The sequence below is a fragment of the Myotis myotis genome, unplaced genomic scaffold (genome assembly GCF_014108235.1).
Source record: "Myotis myotis isolate mMyoMyo1 unplaced genomic scaffold, mMyoMyo1.p scaffold_m19_p_11, whole genome shotgun sequence".
NCBI classification, from domain to species: domain Eukaryota; kingdom Metazoa; phylum Chordata; class Mammalia; order Chiroptera; family Vespertilionidae; genus Myotis; species Myotis myotis.
The window spans coordinates 36,971,475-36,995,693 of record NW_023416315.1 but is presented as its reverse complement, the minus strand read 5'-3'; the positions used below and the strand labels follow the sequence as shown (position 1 = coordinate 36,995,693).

Genomic DNA, 24,219 nt, shown 5'->3' with positions numbered 1-24,219 from the left:
ATAATCTCTCTTTCTGAAAGTTCACTATTGGTGTATAGAAATGCCTCAGATTTCTTGGGGTTAATTTTGTATCCTGCTACATTGCCAAATTCATGTATTAAGTCTAGTAGCTTTTTGATGGAGTCTCTAGGGTTTTGTATGTATAATATCATGTCATCTGCAAATAAGGACAGTTTTACTTCCTCTTTACCAATTTGGATGCCTTTTATTTCTTCTTCTTGCCGAATTGCAATGGCTAACACTTCCAGTACTATGTTAAACAGGAGTGGTGAGAGGGGACATCCCTGTCTTGTTCCTGTTCTTAGGGGAAATGGTGTTAGTTTTTGTCCATTGAGTATGATGTTGGCTGTGGGCCTGTCATATATGGCTTTTATTATGTTGAGGTATGATCCTTCTACTCCCACCTTGCTGAGAGCTTTTATCAAAAATGGGTGTTGAATTTTGTCAAATGCTTTTTATGCATCAATTGATATGACCATGTGGTTTTTTTCTTTCAATTTCTTTATGTGATGTATCACGTTTATTGATTTGCGGATATTGTACCATGCTTGCATCCCTGGGATAAATCCTACTTGGTCATGGTGTATGATCTTTCTGATGTACTGCTGGATCCGATTTGCTAAGATTTTGTTGAGGATTTTGGCATCTATGTTCATGAGGGATATTGGCCTGTAATTCTCTTTCATTGTGTTGTCTTTACCTGGTTTTGGTATTAGGGTGATGCTGGCTTCATAGAATGAGCTTGGAAGTGTTCCTTCCTCTTGAATTTTTTGTAGTAGTCTGAGGAGGATAGGTTTTAGTTCTTCCTTGAATGTTTGGTAAAACTCCCCTGTGAAGCCGTCTGGTCCTGGGCTTTTGTTTGCTGGAAGCTTTTTGATGACTGCTTCAATTTCTTCCATAGTTATTGGCCTGTTGAGATTATTAGATTCTTCCTGATTGAGTTTTGGAATGTTGTATTTTTCTAGGAATTTGTCCATTTCCTCCAGGTTGTCTAGTTTGTTGGAGTAGAGCTGTCCATAGTATTTTTTAACAATCATTTGTATTTCTGTGGGGTCTGTTGTTGCTTCGCCTCTATCGTTTCTGATTTTGTTTATTTGGATCCTCTCTCTTTGCTTCTTGGTGAGTCTGGCTAGAGGTTTGTCAATCTTGTTTATCCTTTCAAAGAACCAGCTCTTGGTTTCATTGATTTTCTGTATTGTTTTTTTGGTCTCTATGTCATTTATTTCTGCTCTAATCTTTATTATCTCCTTCCTTCTGCTCACTCTGGGGTTTTCTTGTTGCTCTCTTTCTAATTTTTTGAGTTGTAGAGTTAGCTGATTTATTACAATTTTTTCTTGTTTTTTGAGATAGGCCTGTAGAGCTATAAATTTCCCTCTCAGGACTGCTTTCATTGTGTCCCATAGGTTTTGGATTGTTGTGTTTTCATTGTCATTAGTTTCCAGGATGTTTTGAATTTCTTCTTTGATTTCATTGGTAACCCAATCAATATTTAATAGCATGCTATTCAGCTTCCAGGTGTTTGAGTATTTTGGGTGGTTTTTATTGTAGTTTATTTCTAATATTATGCCATCGTGGTCTGCGAAGACGCTTTTTATGATTTCAATCTTCTTGAATTTGGGGATACTTTGCTTGTGTCCCAATATATGGTCTATTTTTGAATATGTCTTATGAGCATTTGAGTAGAATGTATATTCCCTGGCTTTGGGGTGAAGTGTTCTGAAGATGTCTATTAAGTCCATCTGATCTAGTGAGTCATTTAGGATTGCTGTATCTTTGCTGATTGTTTGTCTTGATGGCTTATCCAGTGTTGTCAGTGGTGTATTAAAGTCCCCTACTATGATTGTATTGTTGTCAATCTCTCCTTTGATATCTTCCAGGAGTTTTTTTATGAATTTGGGTGCTCCTGAATTGGGTGCATATATGTTTACCAGGATTATGTCTTCTTGTTGTATTGATCCCTTTAGTATTATGAAGTGGCCTTCCTTATCTCTTGTTATGGCCTTCACTTTGAGGTCTATTTTGTCCGATATAAGTATTGCTACCCCAGCTTTCTTTTCCTTTCCATTTGCCTGAAAGATATTTTTCCATCCTTTCACTTTCAGTCTGTGTGAGTCCCTTCTAATGAGGTGGGTTTCTTGTAGACAGCAGATGTATGGATCATGTTTTTTTATCCATTCAGCCACTCGATGTCTTTTGTTTGGAGCATTTAGTCCATTTACGTTTAAAGTTATTATTGAAAGGTACTTGTTTGTAGGCATTTCTGTTTTTGTGTGGCTGTTTTCTTTCTGAGCTTTTTATTTCTTATTTTTATACCAGTCCCTTTAGCATTCCTTGCATTGCTGGCTTGGTGGTGATAAACTCCCTTAGCCTTTTTTTGTCTGTGAAGCTTCTTATTTCCCCTTCAAGTTTGAATGATAGCCTTGCTGGATAGAGTATTCTTGGATTCAGCCCTTTGCTTTGCATCACTTTGTAAATTTCCGTCCATTCTTTTCTGGCCTGATGTGTTTCTGTTGAGAAATCATTTGACAATCTAATGGGAGATCCCTTGTATGTAACTTTCCGTCTCTCTCTTGCAGCCTGTAAGATTCTCTCTTTGTCCTGAACATTTGCCATGGTAATTATGATGTGTCTTGGTGTGGGTCTTTTCGGGTTCACCTTGTTTGGGACTCTCTGGGCTTGTGTGACTTTTTTCTTCCCCACCTCAGGGAAGTTTTCTGATATTATTTCTTCTAATAGGTTTTCTAATCCTTGTTCATCCTTCTGTTGTTCGGGTACCCCTATTATTCGTATGTTGTTTCGTTTCATGTTGTCCCAAAGCTCCCTTAGGCTCTCTTCCTGTCTTTTAATTTTTTTCTCCAATTGCAGTACATTTTGGGTGTGTTTTGCTTCCTTGTCTTCTAATTCACTAATTCGGTCCTCCGCTTCTCCTAGTCTGCTGTTGATACTTTCAATGGAGTTTTTCATTGCAGCTATATCACTCTTCATTTTTCTTGGGTCTTACTTAAGTTGTTGATTTTTTCATCTGTTTCTTCTAGCTTCTTCCAGAGGTTGTCGATTTTTTCCTCCATCCGGTTTATGCACTCTAGGACCCTTATTGTGAATTCTTTTTCTGTCATGTTGCATGCCTCTGTATTACTTAGCTGCTTTTCTGGAGAGTCCTCCTTCTCTTTCCTTTGGGGGTTTCTTTGTCTACCCATGTTTGATCTCACTGACATATCTAGACGTTGAGTGGTTCAGTGGTTGCTCCCTTGGTGGCAGTGACTCCTTGGTCTGTGGTTGCTCTTTGGGCGGTTGCGGTAGCAGCTGCTCTTCAGTTGGCAGCAGCTCCTCTGGTGGGTGCTGTTCACAGCTGGGGTGGCTCTTCTGGCTGGTGGGGCGAGGTTTCACGTACAGCTGCTGTTCCTCAGCAGAGGGTGTGGTGCTCAGGAGGTTGGTGTTGCTTGGATCTGCTGCATTGATTTAAAGGCACAAAATACAACACAACAATGCACCACGTACCAGGCACTATACACAAATATATTCACGATATTAATAACCCCAAATAAAGGTGACCACCTGAATTAAGAGACTTAGGGGATAAGGAAGAAGGAAGAGAAAAAGATAAAAGAGAATAAAGAAAAGAAAAGTAGGGACCAAAAAAAGGAGTGCAAAAATGAAATTGGGAAAAAGGAGGGGGGAAAATAAAAGCGAGAAAAGAAAAGAAAAGGAAAAAAAAAAGAGCGAAAAGAGGGAATGAAGTGGAAGAGGGGAAGAGACTTTTTTATATGAGGAGTATACTCCTATAGAACAGCCATTAATCCCAACAAATTCCAGCAACAGCTCCCTGGAGATGAATGCAAACTAGAAACAACCAATAATATAACGATGAAAATAGAATGGAGAACACTAATCCCAAAATAAAATAAAGAGAAAATAAAATGGCACTTAAAAAAAATGGTAAAATGGTAGCAGTAATAATACTGGTTAAAAATGAGAACATAATAATTAAAAGGGTAAAATCAGGTGATGGAAAAAGAAGAAAAAAAAAAGAAAAATGAAAAAAGAAGAAAAAAAAGAAAAAAAAATTGGTTTCTTAGTTAAAAGGTGAAAAAAGAGAGAAAAAAAAATTGCAGTAGTGAAGGTCCTTCGGTTCTTCTATTCTTCAGTGTGGCTCGCCTTAGACCTGCCAGGTATTCAGGAGAGTGTTGAGTTTCCCTGTGATACACTGTTCCTCTCTGTTGTAAACCACAGTCTTTATTTTAAAGCAAGCCGCATTTGTTTCCCAGACTGCCTTATTTTGTGTTTAGCAAAGAGTCAGTTTGTGGGTCAGCCTCTGGGTGGCAGTGTTCTGGGGTTGGCCTCTGAGGCAATAGGGCCTCTCTGTGCAGTGGAAGTTCACTGCCCAGAGCTGGCTGTGTAATAGTTAGTTACCGGCGCTGTGTTGTTGCTGGGATTGAAAATCCCTCTATAGGCCAGACCCTGTTAACTCCCAGGGACTGATCAGGTTATTTTAATCCTTGATCTCATACAGGGTGGAATCTGGGTGTGGCTGTGCTCCTTGCCTGGGTGCTGGGGGGAGGAGTCTCACTCTCCAGAGAGAATGGCTGCCCCAGTCCTGGGCTCAGGGGTGTCTCAGCACTCAATTCGCTGCCACCTCTCCTGGCCCCCCTTCTCTCCTCAGTCTCTCCCCAGATTCCACTCCCCCGCACACTCTCCCTTTCTTCAGCACAGGTGAGTGTCTGTATCCGAAATGTCCCATGAACAGGATTCAGTGAAAACAAACAAACGCCGGCCGCGGAAACGGGGAAGGCTTGGTTTCTGTAAGCTTCTTCTCTTACCGGGACTGCATGGTCTGGTCAGCTCTTCAGGCTGCCCCCTTTAGGCTCAGCCCTCTGTGATCACAGAACCCAGCTCTCAATTCCCCCGGCGGCGCCAGGAATCCCGCGGTTCTCCTTTCCCCCGTCAGGGGCTGTGCCTGTCCCAAGGGATGCGGCTGTCTGCCACGAGGTCTCCCTCCGACTCTCTGGGCTCAGAGGTCTGGCAAACTTTCCTGCCCAAATCCCTGGTCTTTTTACCTTTCCAGGGGAGTTCTGCTCTTCCCGGCTGCAAACCGTCTCACCAGCTGAGCAATTTCGCCAATTCGGGGTGGATGTTACTAGTTTCAGCTGCTCACTCCATTTGCTCCGGGACAGGACCTGGGACGTGTCTGCCTATACCGCCGCCATCTTCCGTCTCCTATATTTTCTTATAATGCTTATTTGTCTCATTAGCCTTGCAGTTCCATTTTCTGAAGCATACTTGCGTGAATGCTTTAGGTTTGTGATGTTATATTCAAGTCTAACTAAATTTTTGTACATTCCTGAAAACTTTAAGATAATTTGAGATATTTATAAGTTTTGTTTCTAAGATTAGTAAGAGTACTCAGGAAGGCTAAGTTAGATAATTGTACTGCTGAAAAGAAAAGTAAATATTTTTAACATAAAATGTTAAATGGAACAGGAAATTTAATAAGCTGAGATTTTTGAGGGAATTTAATAAGGTTCTAAACTCCCCCTTAAAAGCAACTGTAAAAATTTGCTAGACTTTTTAAAAAGAATTCAAAAACTATAAGGTAAGTTAAAAGCTTAAGAAAGTATCAAATAAATAAAATTTTCATTTAAAAAGCAAGCTAGGTAAATCTCTAAATGTTCTTTCCTACACATAAAAGCTGTCCTTGAGGGAATCAAAAATTATTGCACACTGACAATAATACTGAATGTAAAGAAGAGAAGCAGAGTTGGGTGGCAGCAAGCTCACTGCCACAGAGATGGTGTGAGCACGTCAGGTATCTGACAGAATAGAAACAGAACTAAATTCGAGGACTGTAGAGAACCACCGCTAAAAACACAGATGTGAGTTATTTGCCTTCCTGTTTAAATGATCGAACCCTTCTTGGTAATTTTTAACCTCAGAGTCTTTCCTCAGTTCTTTTATTCATTAACTGCCTCACCAGCAGGCAATTTGTGAGTTCTAGGGTTGGTCTGAACCTTTGGGGCCAAGACTACCAAGAGCCTTGGTAATGAGCAGCCTAATTCTCTCTTCCTCTCCGGGACAGAGTAACTTCTAATTCTGCTCAGGTGCAAAAGCAGTTTGAAACTGACGATGCCTCCAGTTCTCAAAGATTTTTCCCCCACAATCAAAAATATATTTTCTTCTCTTTATAAGTAATCGGCAAAGCACCCTGCTTGGTAACATGTACATTGAATAATTTGGGGGGAAGATAATAAGGATGACCTGTGTGATACCATTTTAATGAGCCAGGAAGCTCTGGGCTGCGTGAACCTAAGGTACATTTTAAATGAGTCAGAATCACTTATTGATCACCCTCTGTGTGTAAATGACTGTGTTAGAATTACTGACAAGTTAAAAGAATAACAAAAGGAAAAGCTTTGGACTTCAAAGTGTTTCTGACAGCCTTTTGGGAATATGGAACTCTGGCAGGCAAGGCCACGGCAACCTGCTGCAGACATATGTCAGCTTCAGGGCACCGGGTCACACAGCAGGAGACCAGGAAAGGAAATGAAAACTAGAAGTAGGTTATAAAAATGAAATTGCCTCCAAAGAAATCCTCAGGCCCTGGTCCAATGGAACATGTCTAGCAGAGACTAGAGAAACCCATCCAAAATTATATTCCTTACTAACCAAAAGACTCGGTCCAACTATCAGTTCAATGAAGACTTTCAAATTTTTTAAAAAAATCACTGCTCTCCTAGAAAGATTGAAAATACAAACAAACAACACCAGAACATTTAGGATGATACACTCCAGTCTCACAACTTCTGCAGCCGCGAACCATCAGGACTTGGTCAATGATTGCCAGCTTCTTCTAATCTTTACCCCAGATTCGAGTTCAGGACTAACCAGAGAAAGGCAAACATCTATTAACTAGCCAATGTCCAGCCTCCCCATGCCAACAACCTCCAATCAGAAAATAGGAGAGACCTACCTCCAAACCCCCACCCCCACCCATGCTATAAGCTTCCATGGCAGTCTTGAAGTCTCTGCTAAAAGCAATTGATAGTGGCTGCCTTTGAAAACTCTCATTTGGGTGATATTCATTTATTTCCACAGTTTTACTGGAGGTCCTGCCTAGATATGGTTTGAGCTGCCTGTTGTCATGGACGCCAGGCTTCAACCAATTGCAGTAGCCAGGGAGGCCCTGTACCTAGCTAGCACTTGTGGCCTGTGGAGTGCTCTCCAATGAGGTAAGTCAGCCCTGGGTCTGCACTCTGCTGTCTGTATTGAGTTCCTCAGCTCTTTATCTGAAGTTTGATAAGCAGAATTTGTTACTGATTCCCTTTGGGTTTGGCATGGGTGGAACCAGTTCATTCCCTTGATGGAAGCAGTTCATCCATTTTAACCTCTGTTGCTGAGTTTTGTGCTTCTGTTTTGGGTTGCACTGTCTGAAAGTGTTCTTTGTTATAAAGAGAATCACAGGTGAAGGCACAGGTGAAGACCCTATAAGCCCGTTGTTTCAGCCAACCTCATACACTCCCAAATTTGTTGTTCTTACCAGAAAGGCGTCCATTTGGACAAACTCTGCTGAGAGTCACCAAAAACCATATGAGTTTCTTCTTCTGTCTTGACTTTTTGTCTTGAGAGCTTGGCTTTGATCTAGAAAGAGTGTCTGCACTGGTTTTCTGCCTGCCAAGTAGGAATTTGGGGGGCAAGGGGACAGATTACTGGGTCTGTATTAAAATGTGAGGAGCACAGTCATCATATTTCTACTGACCAGTGCCAGCTGTCATGGAATCATCTAAGCCTAAATACCCTCCTCCCTAGGAAAAGTTCCTTCTTATATATACTCTCATCACAATTCTAATTCTTGCACCTATCTTTCTAAATGGCATCACTTCACGAAGGATGATTTGGGCCGTCAGAGGCCACTCTGGGGAACAATTTACTTGACAAAAGTGTCCATTTGAGGGGCACCTCAGAAAAGAAAGGGAATAAGATTTTTTGGTCCTAATGAATAGCACATTTTGTTTAGTGTGCAGAGACCTCTAAATGAAATTCTGAATAAAATGTTGTTTTACTGAAAGAGTCTTCAACCAGCCCTGGTCCAGTGGCTCAGTTGGTTGGAGTGTAGGCCCATACACCAAAAGGTTGTAGGTTCAATTTGTAGTCAGGACACATACCTAGGTTTCCAGTTCCATTCCCAGTCTGGGTGAGTATGAGAGGCAACTGATCAACGTTTCTCTCACATTGATCTCTCTCTCTCTCCCTTCTTCTCTAAAAAAAAAAAAATCAATCAATAAAGACATTCTTGACTGAGGATTTTTTTTAAAAAGTCTTCAACCAATAACAAACTGAAGCAAAAACAAACAAGGCTCATTTCTGTAGTAAGTCCTCCCCATCTTTTTCCTTCACTTGCCTCCTTATTTCTAGCTCCTTCTTCTTCCCTGATCCTCCAGTTTCACTCCTTCTGCACCTCTATGGACTCCTCCCTCTTCTTTCCCTGGTCCAGATACTCTTCCTTTTGCCAATGACTCTCCAAAGACCTGGAAATACCACTTCCCTCCAAAGATCCAGTCCTCTCATTAGTCAATATGCAAGCAACTGTAAAATTTAAACCTTTGTCTCTAGGTTAATTAAAAACTGTAATTAAGGATTTCCCTAAACACAGACAAGATCAGCAACTATTCATAGATGAACTTAGAATTCTTCTGGGTGCATATGACCCAGGGTTACTTGGCCTCTATCAACTTGTACACAGATTGGTCAGAACCTCAGATGCTAAATCCTGGATGGCAACAGTTGATTGGATCAACTCAGGAAGAAACCTACAGTATCCCCATGTTGACGGTAAATCTTGAAAAGTCTCAAAAAAGAGGTCAAAGTCTCCTAAAAGCCATGCTTGAAACATTTTCAATAAAAATTGATTGGACCATAATTGAATTAGAGAAACAGAGAAAAGATGAAACTATAGGAATAGGTCCTCAATCAAGATTTAAAACATCTAATTTCTCTTGTGATTCAGTTCTGATATAATATGTAGAGATTCCAGACTTTGTTCAGAGAACAAGGAAGTCTGTGGAAAAGATTACATTTATTTGGTCTCAGCCATAGCAAAAAGAGACATAAAGTTTCAAGAGATATTACAATTTTGCCAAAATACCACCCATTATTCAGTGCATGACCTAATTAGGAAGAGAAAAACTCTTTCCTACTAGGCTAAGGACTATCCAAACTTATCCTATACCAGTGGCAAAATGACAATTGAGAGGATTCTTGAGTTTAACTGGATATTGCTGACATTTGATGCCAAGTCTTTATGAGCTTATGAATTATAAATTAAATTGAAAATCTTATAGTCATCTCTGCAGTTGACTGTAGAGATGACTGAACAACCCTCAATCACTGGAGATCTGGATCCCTAGCCTTCCCTGAATTGGTCAACCTCTCACAAGTGAGAGAATGACCCAAGGGGTGGAAGTGGGGGACAAGAGACTACATATATAAACTGTCAAGGGTCAGACCATATGTGTAATCCAACTCTGACATATAACCTCTGCCCCAATTAGCCCAGAAGGAGCAGAACTTGATCAATGACTGTGTTTCCCTAATTTTTTTCCCTGGCTTCCAACTCAGGACGAACCAGAAAATGTTGAATAATCTCCCCCAAACCAATCACAGAGGATGCACTCTTTCTAGTTAGCCCTTTTTTCCCCCACTGTAGAGCCTTTGCATTCCCTGTCTGTCTTTGAGTCTCTGCCAAAGGCTAGTGATGGAGGCTGACTGGCTTGCTATAGCAAACTCTGAATAAATGAGCCCTGTCTGGTCTCATTTAGGTTGTCTTTGTTTATTTCCACATCTTCCACTTAGCCTTTTCCCATTTGAAAATTTTTGATTTCTAGTTATAAGTTCCTGAGCACCATTAATCATACCCAGAGCCAGTGTAAAGATTATGCTACTTGATCCTGAATTCCAGAGTCAACATTCCTGAGTAAAAGCACAATTTTTTCTTATTCTAGAGAAATGTATAGACATATCATTTATCTGTGCTCATAGCTGCATGGTAACTGTCTGTTTATCGCAAAACGATGGTGGTCTCCATTCAAAGGTTGTTGGAGTCGAGCTGACTCATCCATGCTTGACTATCTCTTTAATAAAATCAGGTTATGGTCATCTTACTCCCCAAATCGACCTCTGAAAATTAACCCTATAACCATACATATGGATCTTGAGTAGTAAATTTCCAGTGACATCAGTCATCTCCACTCGCAGGGATTTGGAGGGCTACTGGTCAGAAGATAAGTTTGGGGAACACATTTTTTATTCATGTAGTTTTATAGAAGTGTCAAAATTATACTCAGTAAAATACCAGCCAGCCCTGCACAAAGCTAATGTATTATCTCCACTGATGTGGTAGAAAAATTATCTGAAAATCAGAAATAGACAAAAGTGACTACTCGGTATTCATTAAGCACAATTCTGGGCTTGGAGCTTTGATTAATCTTCTGTTGCCTGCATTGTTTTACAACTCTGTAGGGACAGAAGTCAATATGCAGATTTTTGTGAACCAGAGAGGCAAGTAACTTCTTTGTCCTGTGAGATATCAACCTGTTTAGTATCTACCCCCAGAAATCTAATACTAAGATTCTTTTATTAAATTACCTACAGATTCCTGGCTCTTCAAATGCTCTCTGGACTAGTTTGAACATTTTACTGATCCCTCATTCATTAATGAGTTGAATAAAATCTTTGACACATGTTCACTTGAATTTTCATGAGAGACATGATTTTACCTTTTTGAAAATTATACTTTAACCATTAAAAATTTAATCTCTTAGCCCAGCTGGTGTGGCCCAGTTGGTTGAGTGTCATCCCATGTACCAAGAGGTTGCTGGTTTGATTCCCAGTCAGGGCACATGCCTGAGTTGCAACTAGATCGATGTTCTCTCTCATCGATGTTTCTCTCTCTCTAAAATCAGTTTAAAAAACATTAAAAAATGGATCTATTAACAAAAGATAGCATATGATTGGTTTTCTTCTTAAATACTGTAATATGATAATACTTACTAATAGCTACCCTAATATTGAATCAGCCTTGCATTCCTGGGCTATGATATATATGATACTGTGGTACTATATTTGATTTGCTAATATTTGTATTTAGGATATTTGCATTTATAATAGTTATCAAATAATTGTCAGCAAAAGGGAGAATCATCCCATTTATATAAATATAAAAATAAACATGTTAAAGAATTTATTTTATCCCTGTCATAAAAGGGAATCAAACAGATATTATAAACAGTTCACAGGAAAAGTTAAAACAGAGAAAATTATATGGAGTAAGGGAATGTTGTGAGGAATGCAAATGGGGACAAAACTGCTTTTTCCAAAGAGGGAAGGAAATCAGTTAAAATCATTACTAGACAAGACAGCATTTACATAGTCATCAGTTCCCTAAGTATAAAAAGAGATGCAAAATAGCTCAAAGATAATGAACTGGACTAGAATCTGATACAGATGATACATAGTTTCTATTGAAGCACAAAGTTTGTTTTTTATGATATTGGTCTGCAATTCAAATTATTAATACAATCTTTATTGTATTTTGGTAAAGAATATATAACTCCAACCCTTCCATCAAAGAAGAATTTCAAGACACAGGAACATCAGTGGAAATGGTGGAGTATGAACATCCAGGGGCCTGCCTCTCCCAAGAAACATAAAAAACAATCAATCTTGCAAAAACTTTTAGAATTGACCTTATAGAAGGAACTCTGGAAAACAGTCAAAGGTTTGCAGCAGCCAGGAGAAAGGCCACAGATTGAGGGTAACAGAATTTTGACAGTTACCTTAGCCTTGCCCTCCCCTCTCCCCTGTACAACAGCAGACTTGAAGAGAGTAACCTGTGTTCCTTGTAATTGTGTTTTCTCTTTTGACCTGTCCATGGACTCCCTGAAGGACTGATACAAGGGGCCTGCCTTTGTTTCTCCTAACTTGGAACTGTCTCAGGATGGAGAAGCAGCTACCTGGAGGATGTTCCCCCAAAACATCAAATGTCAAAAGAATGAACTTTTGCCAACTGGAGCAAAAATAACTGTTGGGACAAAGGATACACACACAGAAAGCCGAGAATAAAAATTTGGAGAGTGAGAAAATTTAGAGAATAAGAGCTTTGAAAAGTTCCTGCCTACGACGGGGAACGTAGGAAGCCACGCATGCCCAGGGCATGACGCCTGCTCAGAAAAGACCCAAGAAGAGCATAACCTTTTACTTCTGGCTGATCTTTAGGTTCAATGAAAGCGGGAAGTAAAGGCTAAGTGAAAGTTGTGAAGAAACTGGCTAAGCAATAAAGGAGTGTCAATCTCTCTTTTCTTTCCTCTTCTTTTACTATTATTTTTTTTTTTGGTGGGGGGAGTTGATGGAGGGGTGAGGCAGAAGGGGGTTCCAGGAGTTTAAGGAAATTTCTGTTAAGCATTTAACTAACAACTAAACTAAAGGAATAGAGAGCTCATAGACACACATGACAAAGAATATAGTCTTTGCAAAAATAGTTTAGAAAAATCATTAAAACCACTACAACCCACAGCAAGCAAAAACAAAAAATCCCGGAGAGATGGGAGAATTTAAAATTATGAGTTACCACATCATAATTTTCAAAATGTACAGGTTTTTTATATTTTTTATATATTTTTATTGATTTCAGAGAAGAAGGGAGAGGGAGAGAGAGATAGAAACATCAGTGATGAGAGAGAACTAATGATCAACTGCTTCCTACATGCCCCACACTGGGGATCGAACCTGCAACCCAGGCATGTGTCCTGAACGGGAATCAAACCATGACCTCCTATTCATCTTGTTCATTTTTCTAATATTTTTGTATATATATGGTGATTTCTAAAATAAACACTGTTAAGTTTTATATATTTATTGTTAACCATTTATTAAATTCTCAAACTATCTATAATAGTTTTCAAAGTTGAGTCTTTTGGGTTTTCTAGGTACAGATTCATGGTAACTATAATAATTTTCTAATTTTAATAATTGTGCTTATTCCTTGTACTTATTGTATTAGCTAGAATGTTTTTAAAAAAATGAATAATGGTGCCGAGGCCGGTTTGGCTCAGTGGGTAGAGCGTCGGCCTGCGGACTGAAAGGTCCCGGGTTCGATTCCGGTCAAGGGCGTGTGCCTGGGTTGCGGGCATATCCCCAGTGGGAGATGTGCAGGAGGCAGCTGATCGATGTTTCTCTCTCATCGATGTTTCTAACTCTCTATCTCTCTCCCTTCCTCTCTGTAAAAAATCAATAAAATATATTTTTTTTAAAAAATGAATAATGGCAATGATATTCCTGATCTTCCTGTTTTTTTTTTCCCTCTGGTTTTGATGGCAATGCCTTTAGTGTTTTTCGATTTTGTATGACTTTTGTTTTTAGTGGTGTTTTCTTATAAAACCTTTTTTCATCTTTAGGGAATTTCTTTCTGTTCCTATATGCTTAGAGCTGTAATCAAGAAAGACTGGTGAATTTTACCAAAATCTCTAAAAGTTACCACTTGATATCATCACATAGTTTTGCTTTTTGTAATTATAAATATTACATTGATAGATCACCTAACTGTAATTGCCTTTCTAGTGTAAATCTTGCTGCTCTCTGAGTAGAATCCACACTTCCTCCCAGGCTCTGCAGGATCTGGTTCTTAGCTGCCTCCAACATCTTTTCAAACCAGTTTCCCTCTTGGCCCTTGCTTACTACTATTTCTCCCCACTGTCCTACCTTTTACTCCCCAAGTTCATTGAGCCTTTCCTTCTTACCTATTATTATCTTTGTCAGGAATGCTCTCTCCCTGGCTCCTCACATGTCAGGCTAGAGACCTCTGTATCTCCTCAGACAAGCTCTCCTGGACCAGTCGATCTAAAGATGATTCTCTTGCCGAAACCGGTTTGGCTCAGTGGATAGAGCATCGGCTTGCGGACTGAAAGGTCCCAGGTTCGATTCCGGTCAAGGGCATGTACCTGGGTTGCGGGCACATCCCCAGTGGGAGATGTGCAGGAGGCAGCTGATCAATGCTTCTCTCTCATCGATGTTTCGAACTCTCTATCTCTCTCCCTTCCTCTCTGTGGAAAATCAATAAAATATATTAAAAAAATAAATAAATAAAGATGATTCTCTTTCAGGTAGTCTCCTTCTCATAAATCAGTTTATTTTCTTCCATCAACTTTTAAAACTATAATTATTGTTATAACTTTATGGTATATTTCAAGGTCAATGAATCTTTCCCACAAAGAGCGAGGTAGTGTCTATTTTAGACTTCATGGTCCTTGTGATCTCTGTCACAACTACTCAATTCTGCCACAGTTGTGTAACAGCAGTTATAGACAATACATAAGTAGATGTGGTTGTGTCTCAAATGAATCTATGTTTCATTTTTAAATTCATATTTCTTCTTTGCACCATATTAAAGTGTTTTCAATTATGAAGCAACTAAGTTTATATTTTTTTGTTACTGGTTTTAATTTTCCATATTTTCATGAAAGAATATTACTAACTCGATTTATATTTTTTCAAGTTTATTTGCCCAATTTCGGATTATTTTTTATAATTGTTCATGAGTGTAATAAAATAAGAAACACATATAGTGATAGAGGTAGATACAAAATATTGAACAGTTGGTGACTGTTCTATTCAAAATCTCTATATCCTTAGTTATTTGATAAGTAAATATTAGTGATTATCGTCTCATTTTTATTGTATTTTTAATCATTATAAATTTCCCTCTTTTTGTTAAATTCTTTTAAATCCTACTATATTTGATATCAATAATATCAACCACTAATTTTTTGTGTTTGTATTTGAGTAATATATCTTTTCTCTATCCCTTTATTTTCATCCTTTATGTATATGGCTAGATTTTATCTTGTAAACCAATAAAAGTTTACAAAATAAACTTTTGAAAGTTTATCTTTTCATAGGGTAATTTAACCAAATCAATTATTCAGTTTAATTTTATTTTATTTGATATCTATTATATTTGCTCTTTAGTATATTTTGTTATAGTCTTGTTTTCCTTTCCCATATGTTGTTTGCATTGATCTTTTTTAAAAAATCTTTTTCTTCTGTTAGTAATTTAATGTTACATAGCTCTATTTTAATCAATTGTATTTAAGACTCTAAGTTTCTCTACTGATATGCCCAAATGAAGTAATAATTATTGTATTGCTCTGCCCCAACTCTGCTGTCATTCTCTGCTTTTTCTGATTTGGCAGGATGGCTGGTCTCTGAGCTACTAAGCAAAGCTGTGGAGGCACAATATCCACTCAGATAATTCTCAAGGTCTCTTAGATATTCTAAATGACTATAGAAAGAATGAGCTAATGAGGAGGGGAGTTCAGGGAGAAGAATTTCCTCCCTTAGAAAGTATCCGCAATGAGAAGGTGGTGTCCCCAGCCAATTTCCGTGTTGTTGACCCCCTTCCTGTCAGAGGGCTGGGCCCCTTCCCTGCTGCATTGTTCCAGGGCAAAAGGTCAACTGTTCATTGGCTATGATTTAGACTTCCTTAAACCTTAACATCTGCTTGTAATTAGTATGAATCCTTCCAAGATTGTGATATATGATGAACTCTAATCCTTTGTTTCCAGAGCCATTGCACGTGTTTTTCTAATGTGTGCTTTCATATAGATTACATGAAAATTTTGAGGATTTTTTGGTAGCTATTGCAAAAGTAACACATACTCTTGCTTTACATTTGGAAGATGCAAAAAAGTTCCCGAAAAGAAAATACCCATAATCTATTTATATAGATATAATATGTTATCAGAATGTTTTATATATAATAATCCTGGTCTTGTATCTATTTTTCTAATGTAAGAGTCTATATACTTGCAAACTGTTTTATATTTGTGATTTAGGTATCATGAATATTTTTTTTATTTCATGTAGTGTTCTTTAGCATTTTGTTGTTACTAAGTATTCCATCTATAGTTTCCAGAGAATTATTTTCAAATTTATTAGTAAAATTGTCTAGTATTTTCTTTTCACCTTTTAGTATCCTCTAGAAGATTCTACATATATCCACTTTCTCATTCTTAAAGGTATTTATTTGTGTTTACCTGCTATTATTGTTATTAGATACTAGAGATGTTGTTAAATTTATCTCTCTCCTTTTAAAAGCAACATTTTAAAAAATCTTTGCTAAAATTTTATTTTAATATTATTTCAAACTTGAATGAATAGGATAGGAAAGTCCCATATACCCATTATTTACATTTTGTCCATTTGCTGAATTATTTTATATGAATATGTATGTTTTATAACAAATGTATATCACATATGTATTTCTACTACTATTCTTCATTATACTATTTCTTCTGAACCCTTTGGGTATAAGTAGAAGACAGCCCTTTTCTCCCCTGAATACTTCCATATGTATTTCCTAAGAACAAGAATTTATTTTTTTAAGACTAAGATTATAATTGATGTTCAAATAGCTAGGTACAATAAGTGCAGAATTTTTCACATGAATTGTCAATATAATGGTGTCAATTCTTCTATTTTATTTTTTTAAATAATTCTTTTTTGTTGAAAGTATTACATATGCCCCCTTTTTTCTCCATTGATCCCTTCTAGCCTGCCCCTACCACCACCCTCCCCCCATCCCCCAGGCCTTCAGCACCCTATTGTCTGTGTCCATGGGTTATGCATATTTGCATACAAGGTCTTTGGTTGATTACCTCCCACCCACCCTCCCTCACCTTCCCTCTAAGATTCCACAGTCTAGAATAAGGATTTTTCTTACTTAAGCACAGTATAGCTGCCAAAATTAGGAAATAAGATATTGATACACTGTTGTTGAATCCATACTCCATATTCAAATTTATCTATGACTCACTAATGTCCTTTATGGCATTGCCTTAGTTTTCACATCTCTTTAGTTTTTCTTTAGTCTGGAAGAATCCCTCAGTCTGTATCTTTCCTGACCTTGATGTTTTGAAGCAGGTCGGGCAGTGATTTTGTAGAATGTTCTTCAATGTGACTTTTATATTTCTTCATAAGATTTAGGTTATACATTTTGGTGAAAATATCACAGAAGTGATGTTGTGTCATTCTCAGTGTATCATATGAGGAAAATATCATAAAAGTGATATTAGTTTTGGTCACTTAGTTACGGTGGTAACTCTCTACTTTAGAGTAATTATTTATCTTTGTCATTAAAGGAAAGGGTAGGTATGGGAGTGTAGAAATGGGTAAAGGCAGGGGACGACTCCTGCAATAATGTCAACACTAAAATTTTTTAATAAAAAAGTGAGATATGAGGAGATAATTTGAGGCTATGAAAATGTCCTGATATTTTTAACATCTAACTTTAACATCTCTTGATGATTTTAACATAATCATTGCTTTTGTATTCATTGACATTCTATGGTAAGATTATTTAATCTCTCCTTTTTACTTATATCTGTATGGGTTTATGGATTCTTATGTTATTAAATTTGTTATAATCCATTGCTATATTTATTTTGATTGACAACTAATCCTAAGGTTACCCAGTATGTGAGTCCCTTGAGCTTGTCTTCTTCATTCTTTTCTTTAACCTTCAAATTGCATTGCTTTTTCATTAACTCTATCAACTATTTCCATGTGTACTCATTAATTCATACATTGACTTGTGATGTGTAGGAGATGTAAGAAACTTCAGACTTCACACAAAGATCTCCAATTCTAAATAATCTTGACTTGGTAAGAGATTTCCTGAATTGGGTAAAACAGAACCTATAATCAGATATCAAATACACTAACCTTCTCTCTTTTGTTTTATATCATTTTAGTTTTTCATATGGTAGCTCATAGAAAAGCATCTGTTGTTTTTGAGTGTGGATAACTGTCTTCTTGATATGACATGGTAGGAGGGCCTCACTGGATTTGTTCATGTTTTACTATAACTTCTTTAGTGTTTGGACCATGAATCTGTATAATCCATGATAAACTTTTGGTTTTCAGGAATCATTTTGCTCTCGCTAATTTTAAGTAAGAGCTTGTGGGTTTTCACTTTCAATGCATTCCAGGCTTTCATTTTTTTAAATGTTAACAACATGTATAAATATGGTATCATTTCCTCTGAGATTTTCGACCTAGGTATATGAGAAAAGATAGAAATGAGTCCAGGCCTGCTTTTATAAATTTGTGAAGAGAAATCTCTGTTATTTATCATTCCCTTTGTCCTAAAGTTATAAACCCTCTTCGCATGCATATTAGAATTCTTTCTTCCTTGGCCTCTGGTCTTGACTTGTCATGGTGGGCTTTTTATTTTTGTTACTTAAATGTCATTCTGAATGAGGCTGTTGAAGATGCTAAAAGCCAGTAGGCATTTGTTAGAGACTTTGCTACCTATGGTGTTGTTCCTAGCCAATGCCCCTGCCTGTCCTCCTCTCTACTCAGCAGTAGGGCCCACTGGTTACAGTTCATGCTTCCACCAAGGCTCTTGTTTAATTTTCTGACATATCTCTATAAGTCTTTTTGTATTTATTTAAAAATTTTAAGGACTTTTCAGTCAAGAATGGCATCTAGATAGTAAGACCTACATGCTCAAGTCTGATTATTACTACTAATGTGCCATTGACCCTGGTCTCTCTCAGCAAAGAGAACTAGGAAATATCTTTAACTGTCTATTCATATCCATACACTATGTCTACATTTTTTTCTATGCCTATGTTTTTATTTCTATATCTAAATAAAAACTATGAGTTTCATTTCCAATTCATTACCACAGGGCACACATTGGTTCTCCCCTTTCATATTTTTATTCCTGTTGCACTCTTCCTGAACTATTCACTGATCCATTGGAATCTGGATCCCATTATTCCCAACATTTTTTACTCATTTGCACAAGTCTGAACTACACAGAAGTTCATTCCAGAATTATCAACTCATACCACTGAGAAAAGTAAGCTTACTAATAAGAACCTTGTTTACAGATTTGATTTTAGGCAAAATTTATATACAGTTAGCCACACAAAGTCTAAGACTGCAATTGATGAGTCTTGAAAAGTGTATACATGTATATATAATCCACATCTTATCAAAACAATTCTCTATCTAAAAATGTAGAACATTTGTATGCATTCAAAGGAAAGTTGTTATTAGTTTAAAATAGACTGTTATAAATATGTTTTATGCAAGTCTCATGGTAGTCATAAAGCAAAACCTATACTAAAAACATAAAAGGTAAAAAGAAACAAGTCAAAGCATACCACTACAAAAAAAAAATCATCAAATCACAAGATAAGAGAGTAAAGAGAATCAAAGGAATAACAAAACAACCAGAAAAATAATGAAATGGCAATTGTTAATTCATACCTCTCAATAATTACTTTAAATGAAAAAGTATAAATTCTCTAATAAAAAAACATGGATTGGCTGAGTGGGTTAAAAAACAAGCAAACAGTCCAGCCTGCGTCCTGGCTCAGTGGTTGAGCGTCGACCTATGAACCAGGAGGTCACAGTTCAATTCCCGGTCAGGGCATGTGCCCGGGTTGCAGGCTCGATCCCCAGTGTGGGGTGTGTAGGGGGCAGCTGATCAATGATTCTCTTATCATTGATGTTTCTAACTCTCTTTCCCTCTCTGAAATCAATAAAAATATTTTTTAAAAGCAAACAAAAAACCCAGACCCATCTATTGCTGCCTATAAGAAGCTAACTTCAGCTTTAAAAACACAAATAGACTGAAAGTGAAAGGATGGATACAGACATTCCATGCAAATGGAAACCAAAAGACAGTAGGGGTGGCTACACGTATGTCAGATAAAACAAATTTTGATCCAAAAACTGTAACAAGAGACAAAGGAAGTCATTAAACAATGAAAAAGGAGTCAAATACTCCAGAATAGATAACATTTGTAAATATGTATGCATTCCAAACAGGAGTACCTAAATATATAAAGCAAATACTAACTGATCTGAAGGAAGAAATAGACAACAATACAATAATGGCAGGAGATGTTAAAATTCCACCTTCGACAATGGATAGATCATCCAGACAGAAAATCAATAATGAAACATTAAGCTTAAAGTACATGTTAGATCAGATGAAACTAACAGACATTTACAGAACATTTCATCCATTTGCAACAGAATATACATTCTTCTTAAATGCACATGGAACATTCTCTAGGATAGTTCCTATGTTCAGCTGTAAAACAATCTTTAAAAATTCAAGAAAATTGAAATCATATCAAGCATCCTTTCTGACCACAATGATATGGAACTAGAAATCAATTATAAAAATAAAACTGAAAAATTCACAAATATATGAAGATTATACAACATGCAATTAAATAACCAGTGTGTCAAAGAAGAAACCAATAGAGAAATCAAAAAATATCTTGAGACAAATGAACATGGAAACACAGCATAGCAAACTTATGGGATGCAGCAAAAGCAACTCTAGCAATTCTAAGAGGAATATTGATAACTCCTACATTAAGAAATAAGAAAGACTCCAAATAACCAACCTAAGTTTACATATATATAGACATACTAGTATATTCCCTAAAGGTGATACCAAAAAGCTGTTAGGATTAATAAATTAATTCAGTAAAGTTGCAGAATAGAAAATCACCATACAAAAGTCAGTTGTATTTCTATACACTAACAGCAAACTACCAAAAAGAGAAATTAAGGAAATAATCCCATTTACAATAGCATAAAAAAGAATAAAATGCTTAGGAATAAATTTAACTAAGGAGGTGAAAAATCTGTACACAGAAAACTGAGAAAAGTGTGGCCCGGATGTCCGGGCGCAGCGGGCCCTGCGGCTGATCCTGGAGCTTCTCCAAGGAAACTTACCCGCGGCCCATGGCATGCCTTGGACTTTACTGTGGGAAGACCCTATTATTTAAAAATGGCTCAACTGAACTGTATGGAGAATGTGGGGTGTGTCCAAGAGGACAGAGAACAAACGCACAGAAGTACTGCCAGCCTTGCACGGAGTCTCCAGAGCTCTATGACTGGCTCTATCTTGGATTCATGGCTATGCTACCCCTTGTTTTGCATTGGTTCTTCATTGAATGGTACTCGGGGAAAACGAGCTCCAGCGCACTTCTCCAGCACACCACCGCATTGTTTGAATGCGGCGCGGCCGCTGCCATCACCTTACTTGTGAGTGAGCCCGTCGGGGTTCTTTACATCCGTTCATGCCGAGTGCTGATGCTCTCTGATTGGTACACGATGCTTTACAACCCCAGCCCAGATTACGTCACCACAGTGCACTGTACCCACGAAGCTGTCTACCCACTCTACACCATTGTATTTATCTACTATGCGTTCTGCTTGGTGTTAATGATGCTGCTCCGGCCTCTGCTGGTAAAGAAGATTGCCTGTGGGTTAGGGAAGTCGGATCGATTTAAAAGTATTTACGCTGCACTTTACTTCTTCCCCATTTTAACCGTGCTTCAGGCAGTTGGTGGAGGCCCTTTATATTACGCTTTCCCATACATTATATTGGTGTTATCTTTGGTTACTCTGGCTGTGTACATGTCGGCCTCTGAAATAGAGAACTGCTATGATCTTCTAGTCAGGAAGAAGAGACTCATCGTCCTCTTCAGCCACTGGCTACTTCATGCTTACGGGATCATCTCCATCTCCAGAGTGGATAAACTCGAGCAAGACTTACCCCTTTTGGCCTTGGTACCCACGCCAGCCCTTTTTTACTTGTTCACAGCCAAGTTTACTGAACCTTCACGGATACTCTCAGAAGGAGCCAATGGACACTGAATATAACATGCCAAAACCCCTAAGAAGTATTCTTAATAAAAAAGTAAAGAAATTAAAAATGTATTAGTTCTCTTCTGTCATACATGGGAATGAGATTGTCAATATGTCATAGTGTTTTTGGTTGGTTTGATTTTGTTTTTGACCTAAGACTTTATGGTTAGACTTAGAAAATACAAACACTATAATACTCTCTTACATAGTATAATACACTATCCCCGTTTATAGTACTCTATTATATGACAGGAAGCCTATCTCTTGCAACAAGTTGGTTATTGTTTAGAGCAAAAACATGCTTCTGTTTTTATTAAGTACTTTAATAAGTATAATATGGAATTCTTAGCTTTGGCACAATTGTGCTTGCCTGATGTGTTTCAACCTGGCTTTCAAGTGTAATGAATTATAAAGACATACCTGTGGGGTCTGATAGCAAGCATGGAAATGTAAAGTATGTTGTTTTTGTTATCTGTTTATTTTCACCAATATAGTCTTTTCATCAAAAATAGAGCATAATTTATATAACAGGTTTTCTGTTTATAGGTAGTTTGGTTGAAAATATCTTCATATTATTCCTGTTTCTGTAAAGAAAAACAGTAATGAAAAACCTGACAAAAAGTCTCAAATGTTCTGACATTTGTATTTGCCACACTAATTGTGGAAATTAAAAATATTAGGTAGTGAGATTAATGTCTTTTTCCCACGTGAATAAATACATGTACTCACATATTTCCTTCCTCTTACATCTTATTTAAAAAATTTGATTTTAGACAGAGGAGGGAATTGGTTGTGCAGAGATGGAACTGGCAACCTAGGTACGTGCCCTGACCGATCGAATCTGCAGCCTTTCGGTGTATGGGATGATGCTCTAACCAACTGCGTCAGCCAGCTGGGGCTTATATATATTTTTTAAGGATGCATACACATGCCACATTTTTTTGATCCTGGGACACATTTCTCTCCACAGTGGGACATCTCTGAATTAGGCTGCATCACACAACTAATGGCTTAGATTTAACAAAATGCAGAATCTATACAGCATAGGAACAGTTTTACTGTGGTTGTTGATAGGTATGCTGCTTGTTGATTTTTATACTCTGAATAGACTTATGGTTGTAACCATGGAAATAAGATTTTTATTTACTGATTCTGCTATTGGTGGGGGTTACCCAAGTTTGTTAAATCTCAAACTTTAAGACTTTCATTGACAGTTGCAAATTGCAAAAGAATGCACTCACTTTCTCTATAGTTTTGTTTATGCCTTTTGAATTCACAGCAGTTGTATCCTTGGAATTATTTTGTTATTTTTTCTTCATTACTATCTTTTTCACAATACGTGCAGCCACCGGAAAACGGACTTTTTTGGTACGTGTCTGTTTGGTCGTCTTTTCTGTAGGAATAAAAAAAAAAAAAAAAAAAGAAAACTGAGAAAAGAAATTGAAGAAGACACAAATACAAAGATTTTCCATATCCATGGATTGGAAAAATCAATATAGTTAAATATAGTTATCTTTTTTCATAATATATTTATTTGAATTAGAATTGTCATGCATTAATTTATTTAAAATATATTTATTTGAATTAGATAGTAGAAGTACCTACTTTTACAAAATCTCAGATTCTCTAAGGTGAGCTCTTATCTAAGTCTAATGTTACTTTTCATCTGATACTTGAATCCCTTGAACCAAATCACTTATTGGTGATCTTCAATACTGGTAAAAATCCAGCCAAAAAAATATATGTATTGTAAATATGACCTATTCTAGTTTTGCATATTACTGATGTTCTCATTAGCCATTGACTATGTGGTTTCTTTAGTTTGCTATGATTCCCCCATATTTATTTTTAACTAACCCCTTCCTAAAATTTTAAATATCTCATTGAGAAGATGGCCTTTTCCTCAGGTCCAATGGCCTCTTTGGGACTGCTCTTTCTCCTTAGCAATCGAACTAAAAGAAACAAGTTGACGATTGCATATAGATATTGCAACTAATAAAATTGTATACATGGAAAAATAAAAGTTTTCCAACTCGAATCAACCTAGTACATGTTTAAATTGTTCTATTTTAGTAATTTTGTTTAAAAAAAGCAAAACAAAGGATCATCTATATCAGCGGTTCTCAACCTGTGGGTCGCGACCCCTTGGGGCCGAAGGACCCTTTCACAGGGGTCGCCTAAGACCATCGGAAAACACATATATAATTACATATTGTTTTTGTGATTAATCACTATGCTTTAATTATGTTCAATTTGTAACAATGAAAATACATCCTGCATATTAGATATTTACATTACGATTCATAACAGTAGCAAAATTACAGTTATGAAGTAGCAACGAAAATAATTTTATGGTTGGGGCCACCACCACATGAGGAACTGTATTAAAGGGCCGCGGCATCAGGAAGGTTGAGAACCACTGACCTATACGTACATAAAAGCCTAAGCGGCCATTATGACCAAACCAACAGAACAACAGGAATGACCAGT

At 37.3% G+C, this 24,219-nt stretch overlaps 1 protein-coding gene across 1 annotated transcript; it reads left to right on the top strand.

The window, feature by feature from the left end:
• Positions 1 to 20,754: 20,754 nt before the first annotated feature.
• Positions 20,755 to 21,839, top strand: LOC118666208 (JNK1/MAPK8-associated membrane protein-like). Its single transcript, XM_036328144.1, has one exon. It carries the CDS (start codon positions 20,821 to 20,823, stop codon positions 21,736 to 21,738), a length of 918 nt encoding a protein of 305 aa, XP_036184037.1. The 5' UTR covers positions 20,755 to 20,820; the 3' UTR covers positions 21,739 to 21,839.
• The last annotated feature ends 2,380 nt before the right edge of the window (positions 21,840 to 24,219 follow it).

Coding starts and splice junctions, on each gene's coding strand:
- LOC118666208 (XM_036328144.1), top strand. CDS start 20,821: ATGGCATGCCTTGGACTTTACTGTGGGAAGACCCTATTATTTAAAAAT.